The 23,374-nt window shown below is 53.4% G+C and overlaps 3 protein-coding genes across 3 annotated transcripts; 2 read left to right on the forward strand and 1 right to left on the reverse strand.

Moving 5' to 3' along the window:
- LOC125084770 (zinc finger protein 717-like) lies at positions 1–9,129 on the forward strand. The gene is given in 7 exon segments (XM_047702546.1): positions 1–205; positions 2,278–2,464; positions 2,575–3,675; positions 5,549–5,675; positions 5,922–6,014; positions 8,477–8,941; positions 8,944–9,129. Coding segments are annotated over 5 exon segments (771 nt in total). The 5' UTR covers positions 1–205; positions 2,278–2,464; positions 2,575–3,636; the 3' UTR covers positions 8,991–9,129.
- Positions 9,065–10,945, forward strand: LOC125084768 (zinc finger protein 717-like). Its single transcript, XM_047702544.1, has one exon. It carries the CDS (start codon positions 9,210–9,212, stop codon positions 10,263–10,265), a length of 1,056 nt encoding a protein of 351 aa, XP_047558500.1. The 5' UTR covers positions 9,065–9,209; the 3' UTR covers positions 10,266–10,945.
- A 2,196-nt stretch (positions 10,946–13,141) lies between these two features.
- On the reverse strand, positions 13,142–21,961 carry SYCE1 (synaptonemal complex central element protein 1). The gene is made up of 13 exons (XM_047702545.1): positions 21,761–21,961; positions 18,008–18,070; positions 17,401–17,460; positions 17,011–17,085; positions 16,343–16,390; positions 16,083–16,137; positions 15,305–15,394; positions 14,980–15,043; positions 14,135–14,201; positions 13,939–14,062; positions 13,754–13,864; positions 13,530–13,617; positions 13,142–13,285 (listed from the first exon to the last, which is right to left on the reverse strand). Exons 1-13 carry the CDS (start codon positions 21,828–21,830, stop codon positions 13,208–13,210), a joined length of 993 nt encoding a protein of 330 aa, XP_047558501.1. The 5' UTR covers positions 21,831–21,961; the 3' UTR covers positions 13,142–13,207.
- Between the last annotated feature and the right edge of the window lie 1,413 nt (positions 21,962–23,374).

Consider the following 23,374-nt stretch of genomic DNA (forward strand, 5'->3'; position numbering starts at 1 on the left):
AGGGGAGCCCTGCGGCCGGCGGGAGCTCGGCCGGGGGCGGGGCCTGACGTGCAGGCGCGACCCGTGGAGCGAGACCCGGTGGGCGGGGCGACGGGGCTTCGGGGCCCGCAGTTCGGGCGCCGGCCGGGCGCTCTCGGGCTGTGCTGGCGGCGGTCGCTTGGCGGGAGAAAGCGCGCTGCGGGGGCTGGGCCCGGCGGCGGCGAGGGTGGGTGTGGGTCTGCGGGCGGTGCGCGTGCCGGTTCCCGCTCGGGCGTGGCGCGAGCGTCTCGATGCGGAGTGCGGGGTCCCGGTCCGCGGCGGGGTCCGCGAAGCTCCTCCCGGGAGCGGTCGTGTGCGCGGGCTCTCTTGAGGCTCCTCCGAGGCCGGGGGTCGGGCCCCCCGCACTGTGCGGTCTGCCGAGCGCTGGGCTCGCGGCGGCGTGTGCAGGACCTGGTTTGCAGGCGCCGCCGGCTGCAGGAGCGGTGGCGCGGCCCCCGACGGCCGTCCTGTCTTCTCTGGAAGGAGCCCCTGTGACTTGAGCGGAGGCAGAAGAGTCCCGGCAGGGAGAGGACCCCAGCTTTGCATGGCCAAGCGCGTACGGAACAGGGTTGGGGGTGCCACCTCCCCCAGAGGGCACCAGAGGCTGCGAGTTATGGGAAGGTTGGACCTGCTCCCGGGAGACCTGAGCCAGGCTGAGAGGGGCGGGCGACGGCGCGAGGTGTCACTCGCCCGAGGGGCCTGGTGTGAGGGGGAGGGGTAACCTGCTGAGGCTGAGAGGCCACTCGCCCCGCCGACCCCAAACACTGCCTGGCTCGGTTCTCCACTCAGGGTTTCTGTTGCCTGAACTCCCTCCGCTTGCGCAGCTGGAGCTGCCTTCCGCGCCCCCCCACATGGCCCAGGACGGGTCTGGGGGCACCTCTGCCTTACGAGAAGGGTGGGGGGAGGGAGGGGTTCCAGGGCTCACCGGATTGCCCGCGTCGGGGATCCCGACTTGGGGGCGGTGTGCGTTCTCTCTCTCGCCACAGTGAGGCCACGGCCATGTCTGCTTCTGACCCCATTTTTGATAAATGCGGTCGCTTAGGACAACCGTTTCTTAGGGGAACTGCCTTAAACATGCCTGTCCCACTTTCCCTGATGGCTTCTCTGCCCTGCGGGTGCTCAAGGCATTAACAGGGCAGGTGTTCCCGCTGATGCGGTAACCTGTCTGAAGATCAGAAATTCTACCGTGCGAAGCCAGAGCCCGTTTTTCCTTTCCGGTGTGTGAAATGGGAAGGTTGGGCCGCAGTTTTCTTCTCTAACCCGTCTTTCGGGGCTGCAGGTCAGACCCTGCACGCGCCCAGCTGTAGCCAACAGACTCGTGTCGAAGTAGGGGTGTTAAGACAGGTGTTTACGGGCTCCCCACGGCCGGTCTTCCGGGCCTCACTGGAGGCCAGCGAGCGGGCAGTCTTCCCACCCCTCAGAGGTGCGGAGTGCGGTTGTCCAGTTCTGTCGCTGGTCCTTGGTGTAAAATTCAAGACTTTCTCCCTGTGTACGTGCTGAGCTCGGGGGCTTAGGTGGATCACGTTCGCGTTTGCTGGGTAACAGGCCAACCGCGTTGAGTGACTTTAAACAGCAGTCATTTTAGGTTTTGAGGTCCTGCGGCTCCGCGCTTGGGGCTGGGTGTACTCGGTCGGTTCCCGTCGGTGCCTGGTTCCCAGGAGAGGCCGTGATCATCTGGTGCCATGGCCGGGGTTGGTCGGGGAACGCGATTTCATTTCCTTCCTGGTGGTTGGTGCTGGCTGTTGGCTGAGCCTCGTATCAGGCCTGTCCCGGGCCTCTTCACGGAGGTCAGCGGAAACGAGTCCGGGGTGTGTGCTGCGTTCCTTATGACGAGAGCAGGTCACGTGGCGGAGCCCACGTCCGTGTCGGAGGAAGTGAACACAGGGGAGCAGGTCATGGAGAACCGTCACTGGAAGAGTGCACAGCAGCACAGCGTCCCGTGTCCCTTACGTGTCTCTTCCTGTAAAGTCACGGCCAGCAGTGTTGCGTCTACTTTCTGTGAAGACGAGGTATTTACAGCGCGGGCGTCCTCGTGGAGACACTGCTGTGAAGCCCTGCGTGTGCGACTCTGTTAATAGGGACATAGACAATCGTGCTTTGCTGAGCATCTTCAAGATCTTGAACTGATTCTTTCTGTTCAGTGTTATAAGTCAGTAGGGAATGTGTGTTTTGATGAACAAACTGTATGTGTAAATTAATGGGCCTGTAACAGGGTCTTTCCTGCCCTTTCTCAAGGTATAAAATTCTCTCGCCCCACAGGAGCTGCGCGCCGTCTCCCTCGCGTCTTCGCTAGCCGGTGTGGAGAGCTTCAGACAGGAGAGTCCAGGCTGTGGGAGCGGAGCCCCAGCGTCTTGGCCTGCAGCCGGTCCGGTCGCCTCCTCTCCCAGGGATCCCTCCAGAGCCCTCTGTGCGCTTCCCGGAGCAGCGGACGATGAACACATCTCTGGTGAGTCGTTGGCGTGTTTGCCCTCAGCTCGTTTGACGTGGTGCTTCCTAAGCTTGGTGAGGCTGAGAAGGCTCAGGCTTTATTTATTTTAATTTTATTTTATTTTTCAGTGTTCCCAGATTCATTGTTTATGCAGCACACCCAGTGCTCCGTGCAGTCCGTGCCTCCTTAATAAGGGCTCATGCTTTACAGTAGAAAAGTAGAAGTAAAATGCAGCTTCAGGGTGATACGCGGAAGCACGGGGCCAGTGGCATGCGGATGTGGACGGGTTATATGACCTGAGAGTCATCCCAGGTGAGTGCAGGTTGGTCTCTGGTGTTTCCGATGCCACAGCAGAAGGACACACAGTGTTGCTACCTGTTCAGAAAGGACCCTCAGAAGAGGCGTGTCCCATTCTCACAGGACCTGACTTTGCAGGCACAGAAGTCCGAAGCGGTGCCTTTGCTGGTCACGCGGCTGAGGGGCGGACAGTGTTTTGCCACCAGTCCGGAAGTCAGCACTGGCAGCGCGGTGCGGCGGTCATGGTCACCTGGTGCCGGAACGCAGTTTGCCTGAGAAGCTTTGCTAAGGGAGAGTCCCAGGCAGCTTCTGGAGGGCCCTGCTGGGTCCGCGGCCCCACTGCGGCCACAGCCCGAGCCCTGCTAGAGTCAGACCCTGGGGTGTCTGCAGGACTGACCGGCTGCAGGTCTTACTCTCCACGTGTTTCTGTCAGCCGGTCTGTGTAGGCTGTGTGTCCGACTGTGGAGAGTGGGGTTTTCTGAGAGAGAGTTCCCCGGCTGTTTGCGCCTTACCCTACTCCCTGTCGTCTTCATTCATGTCTTCTAAGTGTAGAAATAACCCTACAACCTACAGAGCGACCCAGCTTATGTTTGATTCAGTAACGGTGCTGGGGGCTGTGCCTCACTCGACTCTTCTGCTGTGGGAAAACTGCTGTCCAGGGTCTTCTCTGGACGTTCTCGTCTGTTAGCTTCTGGGGCGGCCTCCCTGGTGGTTTCTTCTGCTTGTTCTCTCCTGAACGCAGCTCATCCCGGTGTTCAGATCTGAGCCCCATTTTCACACTCTGTGGTTTTCCTGGACTTGTCTGGCCCTCTGCGGTTGGACAGTCTGGACAGCGCCTCTCCAGCTCGGACCTCTTCCTTAGCCTCTCGACCACTAGTCCAAGCCCCTGGGGAATGGTTTCGTGCAGCCGTCCAGAAGGCGCCCCAAGCGGAGTGAGTCCTGTGGGAAAAGCGCATCTTCCTTTCTTCTCTCACGTGTCCTTCTTCCAGTTAGCCAGTGACCGACACGACCAAAATGGAGTTTCTGTTCTCCCTCTCTCTCCCCACGAACCTTGACTGGCATCGAGGTCTGGACAAATGGATAATGAGATGGAGCCGCCATTTCAGTCACACCCCACTGCAACCATACAGAATAGCGTCACTGTCCTCCAGCTCCTCCGTGCTCCTTCCGTTCATTCTTCCTGCCTCCTAGCCCTTGGCCGTTGGTGATGCTTTTCCCGTCTCTGTAGTTTTGCCTTTGACAGGCAGGCGTGCAGTTGGAATCACACGGTATGTGGTCTTTGACGTTTGCTCTTTTCACTTACTAGGGTGCATTTGCGTTTCCTCCCCCATTTTCCCCTCGCCCCGATAGCTCCTTTGTCTTCAGCCCCGCGTGGAGTTCCCTTGTCAGAGGGGAGCACAGTTGATTCGTGCATCCGCTGAAGACATTTGGTCACGTCCAGGTGTTGATGGTTATGAATAAAGCCGCAGTAGGCATCCGTGTGTTGGTTTCCGGATGGACGTAAGTTTTCAGCTCCTCCAGATGCATATCAGCGGTGCAATGAAGGGATCGTGGGTTGGAAGTTTGTGTGTACTTGTGCGGACGGTACAGCTGTCTTCCAAATGGCTAAACCATTTTGGTGGCTCGATATGGCAGCCATAGCAAGTTAAAACTCTGCACTTCATTCCGTTACCTTTTTATTCACTCCTCACCGGGTTTACCACACGAGTCTTTACCAAACATACTAGAGTAGTCGTGCCCTACTTCATAGAAAATAGGAACTTTTGAATAGTATAAATCCATTGCTGCCCCTGTCGTGTGAACTGTGGATCGTACACACGTGTGTACGTACTGAACCTACAGACGTTATGAGTGCCCTGCACATTGTTGCAGTGTTTTCCCTAAAGGATCATGTTTTTTATAGACGTGAAGAAGAAAAATGCATATATATATATACATATAGTTCCTTATATTTTCCTACACACTTGGCATTTCCAGTGATTTGATTCTGTCTTATGGATCCAGATTATCTGGTGTTACTTTGTTTCAACCATGGAGAAGGTCCTTTGGCACTGTAGTGCCGTCTTCCAATGAAGAATTACGTTAGTTTGTGTTCCTCTGAAAATGTTTGTATTTCACTTCAGTTTTGTAGCGTAACTGCTCAGTGGGTGCAGAATCATGGAATCGAAGGATTTACGTTCACCACTTTGTTTTCCCATTGTTTCTGATAAGTTGCCCGTCCTTCCATGTACTTGTACCTGAACGTGCTCGCTCTTCTCTGGCTGCTTTCGCGATTTCTCTTTATTCTTGGATGTTGGCAGGTTGGCTGTGATGTGCCTAGAATAGGTTTGTTTGGTTTTTTGTTTTTTGTTTTTTTCCTAAATCTAACTTAATTATGGGCACTGAAGTTAATAAATCTGAATATTCAGGTCATTCACAAAATTTGTGAAGGTTGTAGCCATTGTTTCTGAAATATGTAAATGCTCTATTTTTCCTCCTTTCCTCATGGAACTCCAATTACATGTTGTTAGACTGTTTTTTAAATTGTTTATGGGCCTCTTTTTATTTTTCTTCATTTTTTTTCTCTCATAAATATTAGAAAATATCTGTTGATCCATCTCCCAAGTTCAGAGACTTTCTTTTGCTGTTGTTTCCAGTCTGAGGTAGGAAATTGCTGCTGTGGTATCCCTTTACCTTACCCCACAGTACAGAGTACAAACCATGGGTATATTTTGTACAAGACCAAACACACAAAAAAGAATGAACTCCTAGACTTCCTGTTCTGATCCAGGCTGATGCCTTGAATTGAGGCACGTGTCATTCCAGGAATTGGTGTCCTTTGAGGACGTGGCTGTGAACTTCTCCTGGGAGGAGTGGCAGGACCTGGATGATGCTCAGAGGACCCTGTACAGGGCCGTGATGCTGGAGACCTACAGTAGTCTGGTGTCACTGGGTGAGTGAGAGTGTCCTGGCAGGTGTAGCCCCTTTCCTCTTTGTGGGTAAAGGTGCAGCGGTGTATGAAGTGAAAGGCTGCTCAGGTTTAAGATCCGCGGCCCAGAAGAATGTGCGTGCTCACCCCCTAATCGGACGTTCATGTTGGCCCTTCACCGTACAGTCCTTGGAGCTCTGCTCATGTCATTCTTCAAAGGCCCTGAAACTTAAGCAGTTTGTTAAAAGTCCCCTTATTTCTGATCAACAGGGCACTGCATTTCCAAACCTGAGGTGATTGTCAAGTTGGAGCAAGGAGCAGAGCCGTGGGCTGTAGGGGAAGCCCCAACCCAGCGCCTCCCAGGTCAGTGAGTGCATACTGGGCAGGGGTCTCTGAAGAGGAGAGCCGATGTTGGCCATGCTGGGCTGTTTTCCCAGGTGCTTTTCCCAGGTCCAGACCTCAGGACAGTGAGTCTGCATGGATCACACTCCTGCCTTCTTCACTCTCACAGTATGGCTCTCACCCACAAATGTCCCCTGCTTTTTTTAATTGCCCACTCTTTTCTTAGACTTATCCAAAATCCATTCCTTACCTGCCTCCTCTTAGAATATCTTTCTTCGTTAGCCGTCGTCTCTGGGTTCAAAGATGCCCTCCTTTCCTCCATTCTCATGCACTGTTTTCTTTCGAGTGTTTATTTATACCCTCATTTATTCTTTCAGCACAGGTTAAGCATGGGTCATCTTGTAGTTGTGGGGATTACAATGGTAATCAAATACATGCCATCCTTTCTAGGAGATTACTTTCAGTTGAGTCAGAATGAAGCAAATACACAAAACACTAAGAAGTGGGTAACGATCAGAAATAATGTTTTACCACTCTGAGAGAAAAGCTGGGGTGTGTTATTTTAGTAGGGAAGCTCAGAGAAAGTATTTTTGAGGGAATTATCAAGACTTTACTTCCAGATAGCTTTAACCTGAGGTGATAATTTAGATTTTCCAGTGTTGACAACATAACCCATACAGGATGTAATGTCTGGAGTAGAGATTGGGTGTCACTATTAGAAGCTGCAAACTAGAACAGTCTTTAGCCTGACTGGTATTTGAGGCACAGGATGAGAGGAGGTTGCCCAGGTAGTTGTTAAGGAAATAAGAGAGCGCGGACCAAGCCTTGTCAAGCGCAGAATCAGTGTCACAGGGGCGGAGAACCATGCACAGGTTGCAGTGTGGAAAGGGGTGATCCACAGCATGGGGGCAGAATCTGGAGTGCATGCGTTCTCAAGGCCAGTGGGGCCAGGGGTTTCAGGATGCAGTTGCTCCTGCTAAGTAACCCTAATATAATAGAGAATCCAGTCCATGCACGGACTCCATTTCCATTGAAAGTAGGACACAGCTGATACTCCAGAGTGCAAAACAGAAGCCTTTAGAAACAGCAAATTGTCAAGTAGGGATGCACTAGCAGGAAGCAGAGCACAGCAAAACAGGTGAGACTGCTTTTCCCAGAAGCAGCCAGAAAAAGACTTTTTAGAGCTCATGGGTGCAGCCTGTGTTGCAGAACCTAAATTGTTTAGACCAGCAGGGAGGGTAGCCCAACGAGGAGAATTGGAACTTGGTTGTAAGAAGCCAAGGCATAGGGTTTCATTAGGAGTTAGCAGAAAGCGGTCTTTGGCTAGCATGGAGAAGGAGAGAGGATGCCCGTAGCCATCCCCCAAGAAGTAGTGAAAAAATAAAGAAATGTGGGTACAGATCCTTGTCCCTAAGCAATATCCCTGCTTAGGTGACAAATGGCCGTCTACTGCATCCTAAAGTAGCCAATCCAGGACGATCCTGTCACCTTCAAAGCTGAGTGATGAGGAAAGGCCAAGCAAAAAGGAATGTGCAGTTATTGTGAGAGAAAACAGGAAACAGAAGGAACACAGATGACAGATGAAAAAACTCAGCCGAAACTGCGGCTAGGGAGTAGGTGACTGTTGTGACTTCCTCTTGGATCCAGAAAGGAAAAAAGAAACTTAAAAAAGCAAAACCGAGGGCGCCTGAGTGGCTCAGTGGGTTAAAGCCTCTGCCTTCAGTCAGGTCATGATCGCAGGGTCCTGAGATTGAGCCCCACGTTGGGCTCCGCTCAGTGGGGAGCCTGCTTCCCCCTCTCTCTCTGCCTGCCTCTCTGTCTTGTGATCTCTGTCAAATAAATAAATAAAATCTTTAAAAATAAATAAATAAAATCTTAAAAAAAAAAAGAAACTACAAATAAAACCGTGATTTGATATTCAAGAATCTATTAGTGTCATTTGTTACATGAATTCGTTAGGGAGGAAAATAATACGCTTATCATAACATACCCATTATCAATTCTTTAAAATTCATATCCTGCTGTGTTGTTGGGTCCGTTATCAAAGGCACGAGACTGAGACAAAGTTATGCAAAGCCTTATTCTATGCCAAGCATTGGAAGTCAGACTGACTGGCCAGGGCCGCCTCCGAAGAGAGCGACGCCCCTTGGTCTTACAGGCTAATTTTATAGGGCACAACCGCGGACCTCTACGTATGTGGCTTTGGCTGATTGGATGTCTCCTACCTGTGTGTTTTAGCAACGGTTACCTGGAACCGATACTAGTAACTGCTGAGGCGTTTATTAAACAACAAAGTGGCTACCTAGGCAACATGGAGTCACTCTGGCTAAGCAGGCCCAAGCAGGCCCTAGGGCTTTAACAGGTTTTAACGTGGAATCGGCCCCAGTACTGTGATGGAAAGAAACTGCCTTATTCCTACACAAATCTTCCGTAAGAAATGCTTAGATGTGGTTCACAGACATGGTTACTTTGTCTCATTTCAGATGTCCAGAGTGCAGGTGACCTGATTGAGACCCGCCAGGAGCATCAGAGCAGACATGTGGGGCAAGTTGGGTTCTCCAGCAACAAAAGGTCAGCTACGAAGAGAACCGCCTTGGGCAAACCATTTAATTTGAGCGCAATCCACATTTCAGACCTGGTTATAAATAATGGAAACTGTTCAGGAATGAAGCCAGAGGAGTTTGATGTGTGTCAGAACATGTTTCTCCCTGGTGAGCCTGATGAGATGCATGGTGGAGAGCAGCCCGAGGACCGTAATATGAGCGGCAAACCCTTCGGGTGTGAACACCGTAGTTTTCATCAGAAGGGTCAGATTTTGCAGCCACCTTTTGAATTTGGTGGGCAAGGGCACGACTTTAGCAAGGAGACAACCACCTTTACACATAGCAGTGCTCCTGTGGGAGAGACTGCCTGTAACTATGATGACTGTTGGAGAGCCTGTGACAAGTCTGCTGTCGTTGTCCGGGAGAGAACTCACATAGGGGAGGGTCACTGTAGGTGTAACAAATGGGGGAACACCTGTGTGAAACCAACCCAATCGAATCTTCACAGAGCTGATTTGGAGGAGCAACACTGTGAATGTGATCAAAGCGGGGACAATTTCAGCAAGAAATTACACCTTACTCGGCTTTCAAGAACTCAGGAGAGAAAACTTTTGAATGTGACGTATGTGGCAAAACTTTCCACAAAAAGTGTAATCTCAGTAAACATCAGAAAATGCACAGAGGGGAGAAACCCGATCAATGTAGCGAGAGTGAGGAAGCCTTTATCAGTAAAACAGTTCTTACAGTACACTGGAGAACTCATACAGGGGAGAAACCCTATGCATGTATCGAGTGTAAGAAATCTTTCTGCCATAAGTCTCACCTAACTGTTCATCAGAGAACCCACACAGGAGAAAAACCATATGAGTGTTATGAATGTGGGAAATCTTTCTCTGTGAAAACCAAACTCACTGTGCATCTGAGAACACACACAGGGGAGAAGTCCTATGAATGCAACGAGTGTAGGAAATCCTTTTACCAGAAGTCAGCCCTCATTGTACATCAAAGGATTCACAATAGAGAGACACATCATGAATGCAATGATTGTGGTAAAACCTTCCATAAGAAGTCCATTCTCACGGCACATCAGAGAACTCACACAGGAGAGAGACCTTATGAATGTAAAGAATGTGGGAAATCCTTTGGCCATCGCCCAGCTCTTACCGTGCATCAGAGAACTCATACAAGAGACAAACCTTATAAATGTAACAAATGTGGGAAATCTTTCTGTGTAAAGCCAAAGCTCACTGTGCATCTGAGACTTCACACCGGTGAGAAACCATATGAGTGTAAGGAATGTGGGAAAACTTTCTACCAGAAATCAAAACTCACTGTACACCAGAGAACTCACACAGGTGAGAAACCTTATAAATGTAACGAATGTTGGAAGACCTTCTCTGAGAAGTCAACTCTCAATAGGCATCAGAGAACTCACACGGGAGAGAAGCCCTATGGATGCAAAGAATGTAGGAAGACTTTCTACCAGAAGTCAGCCCTGACTGTGCATCAGAGAACTCACACAGGAGAGAAGCCCTATGGATGTGATGCATGTGGGAAAACCTTCTGTCAGAAGTCACACCTCAGCAAACATCAGAGAGCTCACACTGGGGAGAAGCCATGTGTGGCAGAGACAGGCAATATGTACACCAAAACTCACTTTCTCTTTGTGTTGGGCACACAGTTTGCCTGCATTTCTTGGCTCCTGTTTACTGTGGGTGGAAGCACGTAATTGAGCTCTGGCCAAGAGACCATGAACACAGATTACGAAGTTACTTCCATGCCTGGCCACAAAAAAACTTACTTGCCTTTGCTGATTTTTCATTCCTTGTGCTCCGGAATGCAGATTAGCCACAGGTGTGTCTTTGGAGCCACAGGGTGAAGATGGCAACCAGGACTTAAGGCAGAAAGGACTGACTGGGGAGGGCAAAGATCTTCCCAATGCTGCCTCACAAATCTTCACCTGCACTTACCTGAGTGAGAAGTAGTCAGTGTTGAATCCTATGTGTGACCTGTTTCCAACAGTGTGAGTCCATTATAGCTAGTTCAGTTTGCAAATTTGAGGTCGGATTCTGTGACATTACCAGTCCTCGTGTAAGAGAGTCACACAGGAAAGAACCTTTGTTGTCCCTTTTCATCCCCAAGCAATGGATGGAAAAATCAAATCATAGGAAGAAAGAAATTCAATAAATGCAGGAATGCCTTTATTGGGCAGAGACAGGTCATTGAACACGGAGGATAATGTAAAACCTTATCAATATCTTTAATGTGTCCCAATTTTCAACAGAATGTCCAACTATATATCAGTGAATTTTTCATGAAGCAAAAACTATCAGTTTAGGTAATGTGGATAAAAAAAATTCAGATAGAAATGATACATACTATATTAAAGAAAATTTTTGAAAGACTATAGACCATTTGTTCTCTGGGGTGATTTCTGCCTCTACAGGGACACTTGGCAATACTACTCCTGGTGAGTAGCACAGTCAATTCTGAATTTTTCTATTTGGGGTTGTTACAGGGCCCACAAAGATCCTAAGGGGTGGAGAAGTAGAGTCCACCTGTTGATGTAAAGGCATCTCACAAGAGCGTGTGGCCGTCTCTGGAAAATACAGTGGGACACCACCTGCTTTCTGGCCACAGAGTTCACATCACTATAAATGCACACACACGAACACTCAAAGGGTTCCAACTTCTAAAGCTGTTTGGCTGAACATCTAGGACGTCGTCCTCTGTATCAGGACAAGGTGCACAGTCTCTGGGAGCAGTGCCTTCTGTGTGGTTGCTCTTAGTCTGAAGCCATGTGACCTCAAGTGGCCACTTAGGTGGCCCACAGTGTAGCATGGAGATGGGGACACTCAGTCCACTCAAAGGGGAGGGCAATTGGGAGGCACTCAGCCATCTGTGGTCCCCAAGAACTCTGAAATCTAGCCGGGCACCCCATCAGCCCCTCAGTCAGGGTGCAGTGGGTCTGAGAGTGACTTCCAAAGCTCTGGGTTCTGCACTCTGTCACTTCTCTTCTTCCAACACATAACCAGTTTTTTGTTTGTTTTTACTCTAACTAGTTTCTTCAGGTGTATTTCCTGCCCAGAGGGCTCTTTTCATTTGAACTGTTTCTAAACTTATTTCAAATTGATTTAATTTCCTTTAAAAGTTTTTGGATTTTTGATCTATTATAATCCACTCCATTAGATGAAAGCCATTCCCCACCACTCTGCCTCAAACAGAGTGATGTGGGGAGAATGTCCCTAAGATTTGCAAAGACCCTCTGTGTCATCCGTCGTGAGGATTTACAAGGCTTAAGAGTCTCAGAGGAGGGTCTTAGAGCAGCATCCTTGGTCTGAGATTGACTCTGAGGCTCCATTTTGCTGATAGTGTCCTGAATGTGATCTTTAGCCTGAAGTCATTTCCTATCTCAGGGATCCTCTTTTCTGCCTGGAGAAGCTGGGAAGGAGGAGCAGTTCCATTTTCAAACCTGGGTAGTCCTGGCTCCTTGGTATTTTGTCTAGATTAATCTTTAAGACTGAACAGTTTCTTTTAGGTCATCTGTCTCTACGTATACCTTATGGTAAGTGACGCTACCAGCTACGTTTTCTGTTCGTCTCAGCTAGGGACCCACCCCAGGTAGCCCAGCTCTGTGGTGAGGGGGCTACATTCCTCCTTTTCCAGGCGACACAATCTTTGGGTTTCCAAGGAAATGGCCAGCATTTCTCCTCGTGGGCTTAGCAGAACTGCAGTCCTTTGACGTGACGTTTCCATTGTCGTGCAGGGGATATACCAGTTTCCAGGAGATGTGAGTTGCTTTGATGTTACCAGTTCATTTATGATGAACCCCATCTCAGAAGGCTGGGAGGTTGATGCTTAGTGTGTACTATTTTTCCGTTCTTCCATAGTGCTTCTAATAGTGCTCTCCAGACTGGGGGCCTGTTTGGACCCCTCTCCATCCCACCACGTTACTGTCCTACCTGGATGTGGGAGCCTTTCAAGAGAAGGAATCTCTTTCTTCAGTCACTGTATTTTGGCTTAGGATCACAGACTCCTGACAAGCCTTGCTACCCTGAATTGGGCAAGTGCATTTACGTGCTTTGAAACATACTTCAGAAGTACACAACAGTCTTGGGTGACTGAGTCCCAGGACAATGAGGAACCCTAACACACTATGCTGTAGTGACGTGTGTCTCAGTTATATATTTTGTTCCACAAGAGCATGGACTACACTTGGCCTCCAATTATGTTTCTTTTTCTCAGCTAATTGGTGGGGACTGTGGGCAAAGTACTGATTGGCCGAGAACCCCAACACCCTGCTCCTCATTTTTGGGATTTCTGGGATCCTGTGTAATTCAGGCCTGAATAAGGAATTGAAACTATCACAGGGTGAGTCTGCAGAATGTGAATCCTGCCCGGAGACCCAGAACCACATGTTAAGTCCTAGAAATGAGCAGAGCAGAGACTGTAAGGTTAGGGAAGCACTTGCTGAGTGCCTGCTGCAGAACTCTGGCCGAGGCCAAGAGGAGACATGGCCAGAGCTTTACCAAGGCTCGAGGGTCAAGGGTCTTGGGCCAGACAAACCCTTCCACCCCTGCACAAACTGTGCTGAGGCAGTTGTACTGAAATAGTGCTTTTATTTCTTGAAGTTCATGGAACATGCTCCAGGGCAGGGAGAGTCCTCCTTGCCTACGAGGGCACAGGGCCTTGCTTGGTGGGCAGCTCTGGGTCTTTCTCCTCAATGACTCCTAGGAGCTTGGGACTGGCCTGTGGGAGGTCAGGGTCTGAGGAGGCAAGCCTCCATGCATCCCTGTGACCACACCCTCACTGGGACCTGCCTCTTTCTAACCCACGCCGCCAGCCTCTGCACTTTTGTCTTGGTTGTGCCCTGAGAACACCCTTCCCCAAAGACCATCCTCCGAGGACTCTGTGGTTCCCATTCCTTGCTTTCCTGTGCCCTGCTCCTTTCGTGAGCTATCTCTGCTCCCTGCCACCTAATTCCAGGACTCACAGGTTCTCCTGGGCCAGCCCCTTCCTCTTGTTTGCTTTGGCCTCGAGCAGGGATCTGCATCCCAAGCTTTTCCAGCTCCTCCTTAAGCCTGGACCAAAAAGGGAGGGGCAAGCAGAGGAGAAGGGACAAGACGGTGTGAGGAGACCAGGAGACCTGTGAAAGGGGAGCCGATATGCCCTCAGCCACTGTCCCCTTGGGATTAGGGGCCGGGCCTCCATGCCCACCTCTGCCTCCTCTGCTGCAGCTGCTGGCACTTCTGCTGCAGCTGCTCGTGGTGCCGTGCGGCGGCCTCCAGGAGCTCCTGGGCCTTCTTGTTCTCCTCCTCAAACAGATGCCTGAGGGTGCAGCTGTCAGCCATGGCAGCTCCCTCCCTCCTCCCCATTCCCCGTCCCCATCATCTTTATCTTACACCGCAGCTGCTGCTTCCTGGCTGCGGAGAAAGAGCCCTTCAGCTATGGCCGAGCAGCCATCAGCCCCAAACTGGGAGCACAGGCGATGCTTCACGTCCTCCAGCTTCGCCTCCACGAGCTTCTCTGCAGCAGGAAGGGACTGATGAGCAGGGCAGGGCAGGACACATCAGGGCCACCCCATCCGCCAGGCCTCACCTTCTTTGAGCAGTTGCTCCTTGCTGCTGTCCAGGGTGCCTATCTCCTGGGCCATCTGCTCTGGCCTCTGAGTAGGTAGAGAGGAGGCCTGTCCATGTGTCCCGTCCTCCTCCCACGCACCTCAGAGAACCCTACCTGGATGTGGTCCCTACTTAGCCTGCCTCGCTTCCTCCTACTCTGGGCCTCTGGGCACACAAGGCACATTCCAGATTCAGGGCCTTAGTGCTGGCCATCTTCTCTCCACCACCGTCTCTCTGTCTCACCCCAGATCCCGTGATGCTGCGCTAGGGAGGCCAGGAGTTTTGGAAGCCTTGAAATCAGGTCTGAGGCAAGTACTTCTTACAGGGGATCCTGAAACCATTACAAATCGGAACTGTGCCCAGAGAATCAGTCACCAGACCGGTACTGCAGCTCCCCTTCCCTTTGCGTGGCTTCCCCACTGAGCCCCTCCAGCCTAACACTGAACCTCTCTGCCCCCATTTTTTTTGGCACCAGGATCCTTGGTTTCCCACTGTCCTGCCCTGTACCAGTCATCGCTGCAAACACACCCACGGATCTCCCTTATGGATAACCTCTCCCTGGTTTATCAGGGTTCCTCCTGGCCACTGAAGGGCGTGGGGGCGGGGAGCAGCCGGGATGGACAGGCAGGATCAGTGAAGAGGACAGCACTGGGTAGTGCTGAGCGACTGAGCTGAGGGCCATTTTGATGTATGACCACAAGGGCTGGATCAGGAGCTGGGTGTGGCAGGTGCGAGGAAGGAGGCCTGCAGTGGGACCCTGAGTTTTGGGCCTGGGACTTCCGGGGAAGATGTGGAAAGTGGGAGGAGTGGCTTTGAGTGACTCACGTGGAACTTCCAGAGGTCCTTGTGCTGGCCCATCAGATCCTCCAGCTGTTCCTCAAAATCCAGCCTGTGGACCAGTCACACAAGATGAGGGGCCACGGGCTGAGACATTCCTCCCCACCTTGGCCCAGGCCAGGGGTCTTCATGCACAGACTTTGGGAGACTTGCTCCTGTTCTCTGCTCTGCAGGAAGCACCTTCCCACCTTGATCCTCCAAGCCTCAGCCCTGCCAGCTCCTCCTCTAACCACCATCCCCAATATTACCACATCCACAACCCATCCCAGCACATCGCCCCCATCCTGCCTGGCACCGGGCACCGGGCTTTTACCTCAGTTGCCTCTGTTTGTTCTTCTCTTCCTCAATCTGGGAATTCAGGGCAGAAATTCGCTCCTTGCACTCCTGCAGCATGGTCTGCTTCCTGGGAAGAGGCAAGGCGGCCCTCAGTCATATTCTCTGAATGTTTCCGAATGACAGGGCTGGGGTGGGGCTTCTGCCTCCTCTTGGGGTCTGTTCTGGCTTTCCGGGCTGACGTCCTTCTCTAGTAACTTCGTGGGGGGTGGGGCACGAGCACATGACCCTGGAAATACTGTTGCGAAATCAGGGAGCTCCACACCGACACTCGTGCACAAGCACACATCCGTACTGATCTCATCCAAATTTCCCACATAGTTCCAATGTTGGTATGTGAGGGCTTAGGGCACGGATCACAGAATGAGCTAAATCAAGGTTCAGGAAGTGGAGAGATGGATTCACAAATACTGAGGTGGATGGAAGGATAGTGGACAAACGGAGAGACACTGGGTGGCTTGATGCCTAAATGAAGGGACAGACGGGTGAAGAGCGAGCCAAGGAGCCGATTTTAAGAAGAGTCACGGGCATAGAATAAGAAACGGCTGAAAGCATTTGATATCCTAACAAATGAATGATGATCCCAGTGAGTCAGAGGACCCTTAACACTACTCTGCACCATGGGGTCAAGGTGGGAAGCCATGCATCTGGCCTCTCTTTTTTACAGATTGGAGACAATGTGACCTGTGGATCTGGAACTGATTTTCCTTCTTTCATGAAAGGGGGGAGCAGAGCAAGTCCCAGATGTAAGCTCTTACCTCTGTGCCTCACTTTCCTTCTCCTGGCAGTGGAGCCGGAGGATCCTTAGGGTCTCTGCAGGGAGAAGAGCCAAGGGCCCCATGAAAACCCATGGAAGCATCCGGATTGGGCATTCATGACAGGGTCAGATCATTGAGGTCTTGTGGACACCTGATAGGACTCTGTCATTTGCTGAAAGTGTGGTGGAAGCCACAGGAGGGCTGCAGGCTGATTCAGGTTTCAAAGGGCTTAAGCCTGGAGACAGAGTGGCTGCGATTACCTTGCTTTTTGTTCAATATCTCTTTCAGGTGTACTTTCTCTCCAGCCACTGGAAGACACAGGAACACATTCAGGCATCAGGAGGCATCACCCCACCCTCAGGGAGCGCACCTGCCCCTCGTCACACAGGCAGGTTGGGACAGCACCACCTCAATCCCAAATGTGCACCCCTCGAGTTGAGCCCCCTCCCCTCTTGAGCAACACTCCGTGTAAGCAGCAAAGGGCCCTGGGGTTGATCAAGGCTGACTGTGAGGATCCTGTGGAAGGACAGTGTGTCCCCAATAACGGGAGCGAAAAAACACAGCCCTCGAACTGGGACATGGGCTAGGAAGCAGCACACCAAGCAGTTAAGGGGAACGCGATCAGGTGGGGACAGGGTGCCGTCTCTAGATGGGATGACTTGGGCGAGGCTGACCTGAGAAGGGGACATTCAAGGTAAGAGCTGCTGAGGATGTTGGCAACAGCAACCTGCACTATCTGGGACAGAGCAGCCCATCAAAGGCCCTGAGGTGGAAGTGCGCTTGGAGACGACTCCGGAAACACTCCTACCACAGAGTGGGGCTGGAGAGGGGGTAGGAGCCCTTGGTCACAGCAACAACGTGGTGTCCAGAATACTGACTTCAGGAAGGCATGACACCGAAGACCTCTGGGTGACCCCAGCATGCTTACATGAATCCATTTCCCTCTGGAGGGCCTCCCAAACAGTCCGGGCCTCTCCCAGCTCTTCACTGGCCTTCTTTTTCGCTATGCCGAAAAGCAGAACAATGTGTAAGTGCAGCCTCCCACTGCCTTATTCCTTGGAAACTGACATTTCTCCTATGTCTTCCAGGCAATCTGGGTTGGGGGCAGATTTTAAAGCAAGAAATGAGGCTTCCAGAGCACAAGCCTGACTTGTTGGGCTCAGCTGACAGCAGCACCAGGCTCATGGACACAGGACTAAAGCAGCTGCATTTAGATGGTCCCATCCTTGGTTTAATGATCTGCTGCTGCTGTCACGACCTACTCAGTCATCTTTTAACAAGGAGCCCTGCACAGCATGTCGCTGGTGCCTGAGCTCACCTTGCTGAACCTCATTAATCCGATTAATCAGGACTTCAACCCTGGGCTCCAGGCTTCCCGCTGCAGGAAGGAAAGACGTTGAGTGGAGATGCGAGAGCAGGCAGAGGGAGCTGGGGGCCCTACGGGGACTTTTCCTGGGTAGGGGAGACGAGGACAAAAATTAATACAGATACTGAGTCAGGCTGTAGTCACTGCAGCCAAGACACACAGACGGGCAAAGAATTAAAGAGTGAAGGAGCGGGGCCTGTTCTCCAGATATGGGAAGTCCTGGTAAGGGCCCCGTCAGAGGGAGGGCAGTTCCTGGGGCAGGTGGGAGACCGTGAGGAGGGAACAGGGCTGGAAGGAGGCCGGTCAGCAAGCGGAGAGCAGCAGAGCTAAGGCGGAGGGAAGGAGGTGCAGGTGAAAACCTGGACTTAAAGCAGTTGGGGCCAAAGGGGCGGCTAGTAAGGAGGTTTTGGGAAAATTTCTCGCCTTCCATCCCCTCATACTTTAATTTTGAATCATGGGGCTGTATTTTTACTTCAAGGAATTAAGCTTTAAAAGTGAGAGCAAATGAGCTGATTTCCCAAGTCTGTGAATTGTGGGGGCTACAGAGGACACTTGTGACCTTTCTGCAACTTCTTCACCATTTCCAGCAAGTCTTCAATTTTCTGTGAGGATCTGGCTTGCCCTGTGGAGACAAAGCCAAACATGTTAGAAGCCTGAAGGAGTGGGAGTCCAACAACTTTGGTCCGGAACTGAGGGGGGCTCAGGTCTCCAGCCAGAGTGGTGCCCCCCCTGCTCCTTGTCCTGAATGAGAGAGGAGTCAGGCCATTTCACAGTCAACTCCTAAACTGTGAAGCCAAGCCACAGATTTCCCCTTAATAAAACCCAGCCCAAGGGGAGGGGTGAACTCTCACTGCCTGTAGTACTCAAGATTGGGTCAAAGCTCATAATATACTAGTGAAAAAAAAAAGAAGGGGTACAAAAGACCTCTGGAAACACGGAGTCAAAAATCACTAACTGCACGTGGCTAATTAACTAGAAAGTTCTAGAGAGTCTTATAAGAAAAATCCCACAAAGAACAAAAGAAATCCCAAGACATCCCATTTAAAAAATGCAGTTCATCTATATACAATCATTTATTCTTGTGAAGCCTCCCAGTACAATATTTCATCTTAACCTATTTATAGCGAACACAGGCACTTATTTTTAATCCCTTGATGAACTGCTAGATCTAAGCAATTATTATTAATGGTACTAACCCATCACAATAAAGATAACTGGACACTATGAGCCACTTGAGGTAAAAATATAATACAGAATTTTGGCCAAAAAATCAGATGAGTATCTGGTAATCCTCTCAGCCTAAATGCTAACTCAGAGGAAATACAGGGACACGGGACCACGGGGACGCACGCTGCAGCGTCCAGACTGGGAGCTTCACAGGAAAGCCAACTCAGTTCCTCCAACAGCTTCTGTGGGGAAAGGGAGAAAGAAGAGCCTGGCAGACCGAAACGGATGAAGGAGACATAGAAATCCGTCTAAGAAATGGACATATTTAGAGCTTGATTCAAATGCACTTTAAAAAATGCTGATGACAGAATCAGGGAATTTTGGAATCTGACGGGATACTGGATGAAACGAAGGAATTACTGTAGTAGTTACTCAGCTGAGACAGTACTATTGCATTTAGTTACCCTTTAGACACCTGTTAGAGAGACACACGGAAGTATTTAGGGATGATATGCTACGAGGCCCGTGATCCTGCAAAGAAACAGTGGCGTGGCGGCAGCGAGTGGGGGAGATAAAGAGGAAACAAGGTTGGTCAGAAGCTGATAATTGTTCAAGTGGAAAGATGGGCTCATGGGGTAATTACACTTTGTTCTCGCCTTTCGTGTAGGCTTAAGTTGTTCCACAGCATGTTTCAGTCAACATGAAGAAGGCTAGCAATCACTTCTATAACGGGTGGAGGAAAGGAGTGAACAGTGAAGCAAAAATTATACAAATGGCCACTAAATATTTGGAAAGATGTCCAATCCAGTCATAGTTAATGAGCTAAAAATAACACCTTGTACCTATCTGACTGGCAAAGATAAATAAATCTGACAATGGCCAGTGAGATCACGTGGAGAAGGTCACACACACTGAAAAGATCGTGGAAACGGATGTGTGTGAACTTTCCGAGGGCCAGTTGCACTCTATCAAAATTTTGAAGACTTAATTCCAGTTCTAGAAGTTTATGTAGAAGATGTACTTGGTTAAGGGGCGCCTGGGGGGCTCAGCGGGTTAAGCCTCTGCCTTCAGCTCAGGTCGTGATCTCTGCGTCCTGGGATCGATCCCGGCATCGGGCTCTCTGCCTCCCCGCCCCCCCCCCCCCCCCCCCCCCGCTGCCCACCGCTGTGCCTGCCTGTGATCTCTGTCTGTCAAATAAATAAATAAAATCTTTGAAAGAAGGATGCAAAAGGCACGGTAAAGGACACTGAAGCACGATCCGTCACATCCAAAGTGGAAACACCCAGGATGCCCACCGACGGAGAATTTAGGGTTCATCTCCTCAACAAAGTACTGTTCAGCCACGGGAAAGCAGGCTGGCTCCTACGTACTAACGCGGGAAGAGACCGCAGACGGACGCAGCGCAAAGCGGCGAGCGGAGAATCACACGGCTGCAAAAAGGGGTGAAGCGTGCACCGCCGGTCTGCACGGACACGCGCAGCAGCGTCTGGCCAGGGTCACAAAGGCAATTCACCAGCAGCTACCCCTGCAGGGTAGGGTGGGCGGGACAGGGCCACGTTTACCGTTCAGTACCCCCACTTCCGCATACCCTTCCATTTCTTACAGTCAATAAATCGGAGTGACCCCGCATGATGCTAGTTCGTCTGCGCATCTTCCTGGCAGGGACTGCGCCACTCCCGCTCTGCCACAGGGCTAGTGCTCGCCGCAAGGCAAGGCTCAGACTGGCCACACGTGCCTGCTGAACGGAACCACTAAGGTCTTGTTCAAGAGTCCAGGGCACACAGCAGCCTGGGCAGTGTGGGCGCCCTTTTATCTCAATAAATAAAATAATAAAATACCTTTTATTTCAAAATCACTTCAAATTTACGGGAAAGTTGTGGAAATAGGATCCACAGCTCGTATCCCCCATTTGCTAACATCTCTGAACCCGAGAAGAAGTTGCAGACGACGCCCCACTACCCCGTGACGCCCAAGTGTGAAGTGCACGGACACCCCCTAGGCAGTGACCACCGAACAACAGGTGTTGAGATGGCCTGGTCTGGGGCGCCCGGGCGGCCAGGGCGGCCAGGGGTCTGCTTTCAGCTCAGGTCACGATCCCGCGGTCCGGGATCCCGTCCCGAGTCAGGCTCCTTGCTCAGCAGGGAGCCTGCTCCTCTCTCGTGCCCCGCCCCCGCCACAAATACAGAAAATCTTAAGAAAAGGAGGAAGAAATACAACACCTGACGGGAGCACACCGGGAGGTGACTGGCTCATGACGGCGGACCGAGCGCCTTTACGAGAGAGGCTTCCAGAACCGCCCGCCTGCGAGGACGCAGCCCGACGCGGACATCCAGAACCCCCGAGCCGGTCTCGCCGGACCCTGCTGACGCCTGCGTCGGACTGCGGCCTCCCGAGCCGTGAGGAAGAACCGGCCGTGGTCTGCAGGGCCGATGGCCTGGAGCTTCGGGGAGCGCGGCCGAGCCGAGCCTGGCGGAGCCAATCCAGCTGCCGGTTGACCGGAGGCGCCGGAACAGCCCCACTGAACGGCTCCTTCCGTGCAGCCGCGGCCGCGGGCGGTTCACACAAGGGCGGGCAGCGCATCCGCACCCGCCCCGCTCCGAGCGCGCTTTCCGAGCGAGGGCTCAGGGCTCGGACACCGCCATCGCAGGGACCCCGAGGCTGCCCCCCGCAAGGAGGCGTGAAGGGAACCAGCAAGGCCCGTGCCGCTGACGGCGCTGCGAGCAGGGTCCCGGGGGTCGCGCGGGGGCTCCCGGGAACGCCTCCGAGCCGGTCTCTGCCGCCGACGGCTTGGCTCGGGACAGCCTCCCCCTTCCCCTCGGCGCGGGGCAGTGAGCGCGCTCCGGAGGGCCTGCGCCGAGCTGCCCAGCCGCGTCCCCTGAGCGGGGGCCGTCGGTCCGCAGGGCGCGTCAGGAGGCGGCCCCGCGGGACGCTGCGCGGAGCCGGAGCGGCCCAACCTCGGTAAAGAAACGCCCCGCTGGAGGCTGGTCTGGGGCCGTCCCGCCGCCGCGAGCGGAGCACCGGGGCTTCCCGAGGGGCCTGGCCGCTGGGCCCAAATGGCCGGGGTCGTTCCCTCGGCAGCGCGCTCCCCCGCCCGCCTGCCCCGGCGCGGTCCCCACGGCCGTGCCTGCGGGCACCCCTGCGCTACCTTCGGCCTTCTCAGCCCGCTCCGTGGCTCCTGCCCGTTCCGCGTCCGAAGGCCCCGGCCTCCCGGCCATGTCCTCTGCTCGCGGGCGCCTGGCGGGTGGCGCCTCGGTGGGGATTGGCCGAAACTCGCGCCCGGGGCGGGGTCTCCTGCCTCACGCCTGCGCACTGCGCTTCCGAGCGCGGCGGACCGGGTCGCAACCGCCGGGGACAGGCGCTAACGCGCATGCTTTAGGCCTCTGAGGCCGCACGTTCAGTGAAGGTGGGGCTGGGTGCGCGTGGCTTTGCAGGCTTGCGATTGGCCAGTTGAGAAGTCGGGGCTTGCGCAGGCGCAGACGGCTCTGGAAGAACCGCCCACGTGGCTGCGGCTGCGGAGGTGGGGGCGAGCGCACGTGCGCCCCTCGGCGGGTGTGGGGTCTAGTCTTCCGCGCCGGAGCTCGTCTCTGCGCCTGCGGCGCTGGAAGTCTTGGGGCGTTAGCTTTGCGCCGCATGGAGTTTCCGGGCGTCCGGCGGGGGGAGCGGCCTCGGGAGAGCGGGGCCCCGGCAGCGTCGTGGGGCTGCCGTCGTGCCCGCCCCGCCTGGAGCTCGCGGCGCTTCGTCGGGGCCTCCGGCTGCTCCGTGCGCTGGGCGCGCCGAGCCCGCAAGGCTCCGGGCTCTGTCTGAAGCGTCTCTGCGCGCCTCGGGGTGGCGGAGCGGCTTTGCGGACGGGGTTGGGGCAGACGCGCGGGCCAGGCGCGAGGCACGGGGCGAGGGGGGCCGCTCGGTTGGCCCCGGGGGACAGGGGGACAGGGTGCTCGTCACGGGGCACGTCCGGAAGCGCCGACCCCCGCGGTCCTCCGCTGCGAGCGGAGGAGGTCGTCCCGGCGGCCCCGAGCCCGCTCGCAGAGTCGCTTCCGTGTCGCGTGCCGCTCTCCCCGCGAAGTGCCGCTTGCTTTTATGTTCATTAGTTTTGGTTTTTACAGATTTTATTTACTTTTATGTTCATTTGCTTTAGTTTTTAGTTTTTAGAGATTTTATTTACTTGACATCACAAGGAGGCGGTGGGGGGCAGGTTCCCCGCTGAGCGGAGAGCCCCACGCGGCGCGATCCCAGGACCCCGGGACCATGACCCGAGCCGAAGGCAGAGGCTGAGCCCGCTGAGCCCCCAGCCGCCCCCAAAATGCCGTTTATTTTACCGGCAAAGGATGGGCTTTGGGGCTAGTAGAGAATTAGGACAGGGCCGGGGACGAGCCGCGTGCGCGAACCTGCGGTGAAGCCGCAGACCCGGCGAGAAGAGCCCCTTCCGCGGAGGCGGTGGCGCTGGGGGCTGCGGCGGACGGGGGCGCGGGGACCTGCGACCCGGAAGAGCCGCGGCGTGTCCTCGGCGGCGCGCCCCCCTGCACGGCGCCCGTCCCGGTGCTGTAGGAAACCGTCCCCGCCCCCCCCGCCGCTCCCTCCGACCTCCGGGCTTCACTCCGTCGGGTCTGCCGGGGCTCCCCGGGCTCCAGCGCCGCTTCGGCCGAGGTGCTCGCTCCTCCCGTGGAGTCGGCCGCAGCTCACGGACGCGACCCGCCGGGAGGCGCTGCGGGGTCTTGGGCTTCGGGAACACTTGCGGCGGCGGCGGCGGGGACGGGGGCGG

The sequence above is a fragment of the Lutra lutra genome, chromosome 14, assembly GCF_902655055.1.
Source record: "Lutra lutra chromosome 14, mLutLut1.2, whole genome shotgun sequence".
NCBI lineage: Eukaryota > Metazoa > Chordata > Mammalia > Carnivora > Mustelidae > Lutra > Lutra lutra.

Bases quoted from the DNA above. Each gene is read 5' to 3' on its own strand.
- LOC125084768 (XM_047702544.1), top strand. From the start codon at position 9,210: ATGCACAGAGGGGAGAAACCCGATCAATGTAGCGAGAGTGAGGAAGCC.
- SYCE1 (XM_047702545.1), bottom strand. From the start codon at position 21,830: ATGGCCGGGAGGCCGGGGCCTTCGGACGCGGAACGGGCAGGAGCCACG. The intron at 15,395-16,082 runs GTAAGAGCTTAC...GCCTCTTCCCAG, and splicing joins AAGGAAAGTGAGGCACAGAG to GAAGCAGACCATGCTGCAGG. The intron at 14,063-14,134 runs GTGAGGCCTGGC...TTCCTGCTGCAG, and splicing joins GGAGCAACTGCTCAAAGAAG to AGAAGCTCGTGGAGGCGAAG.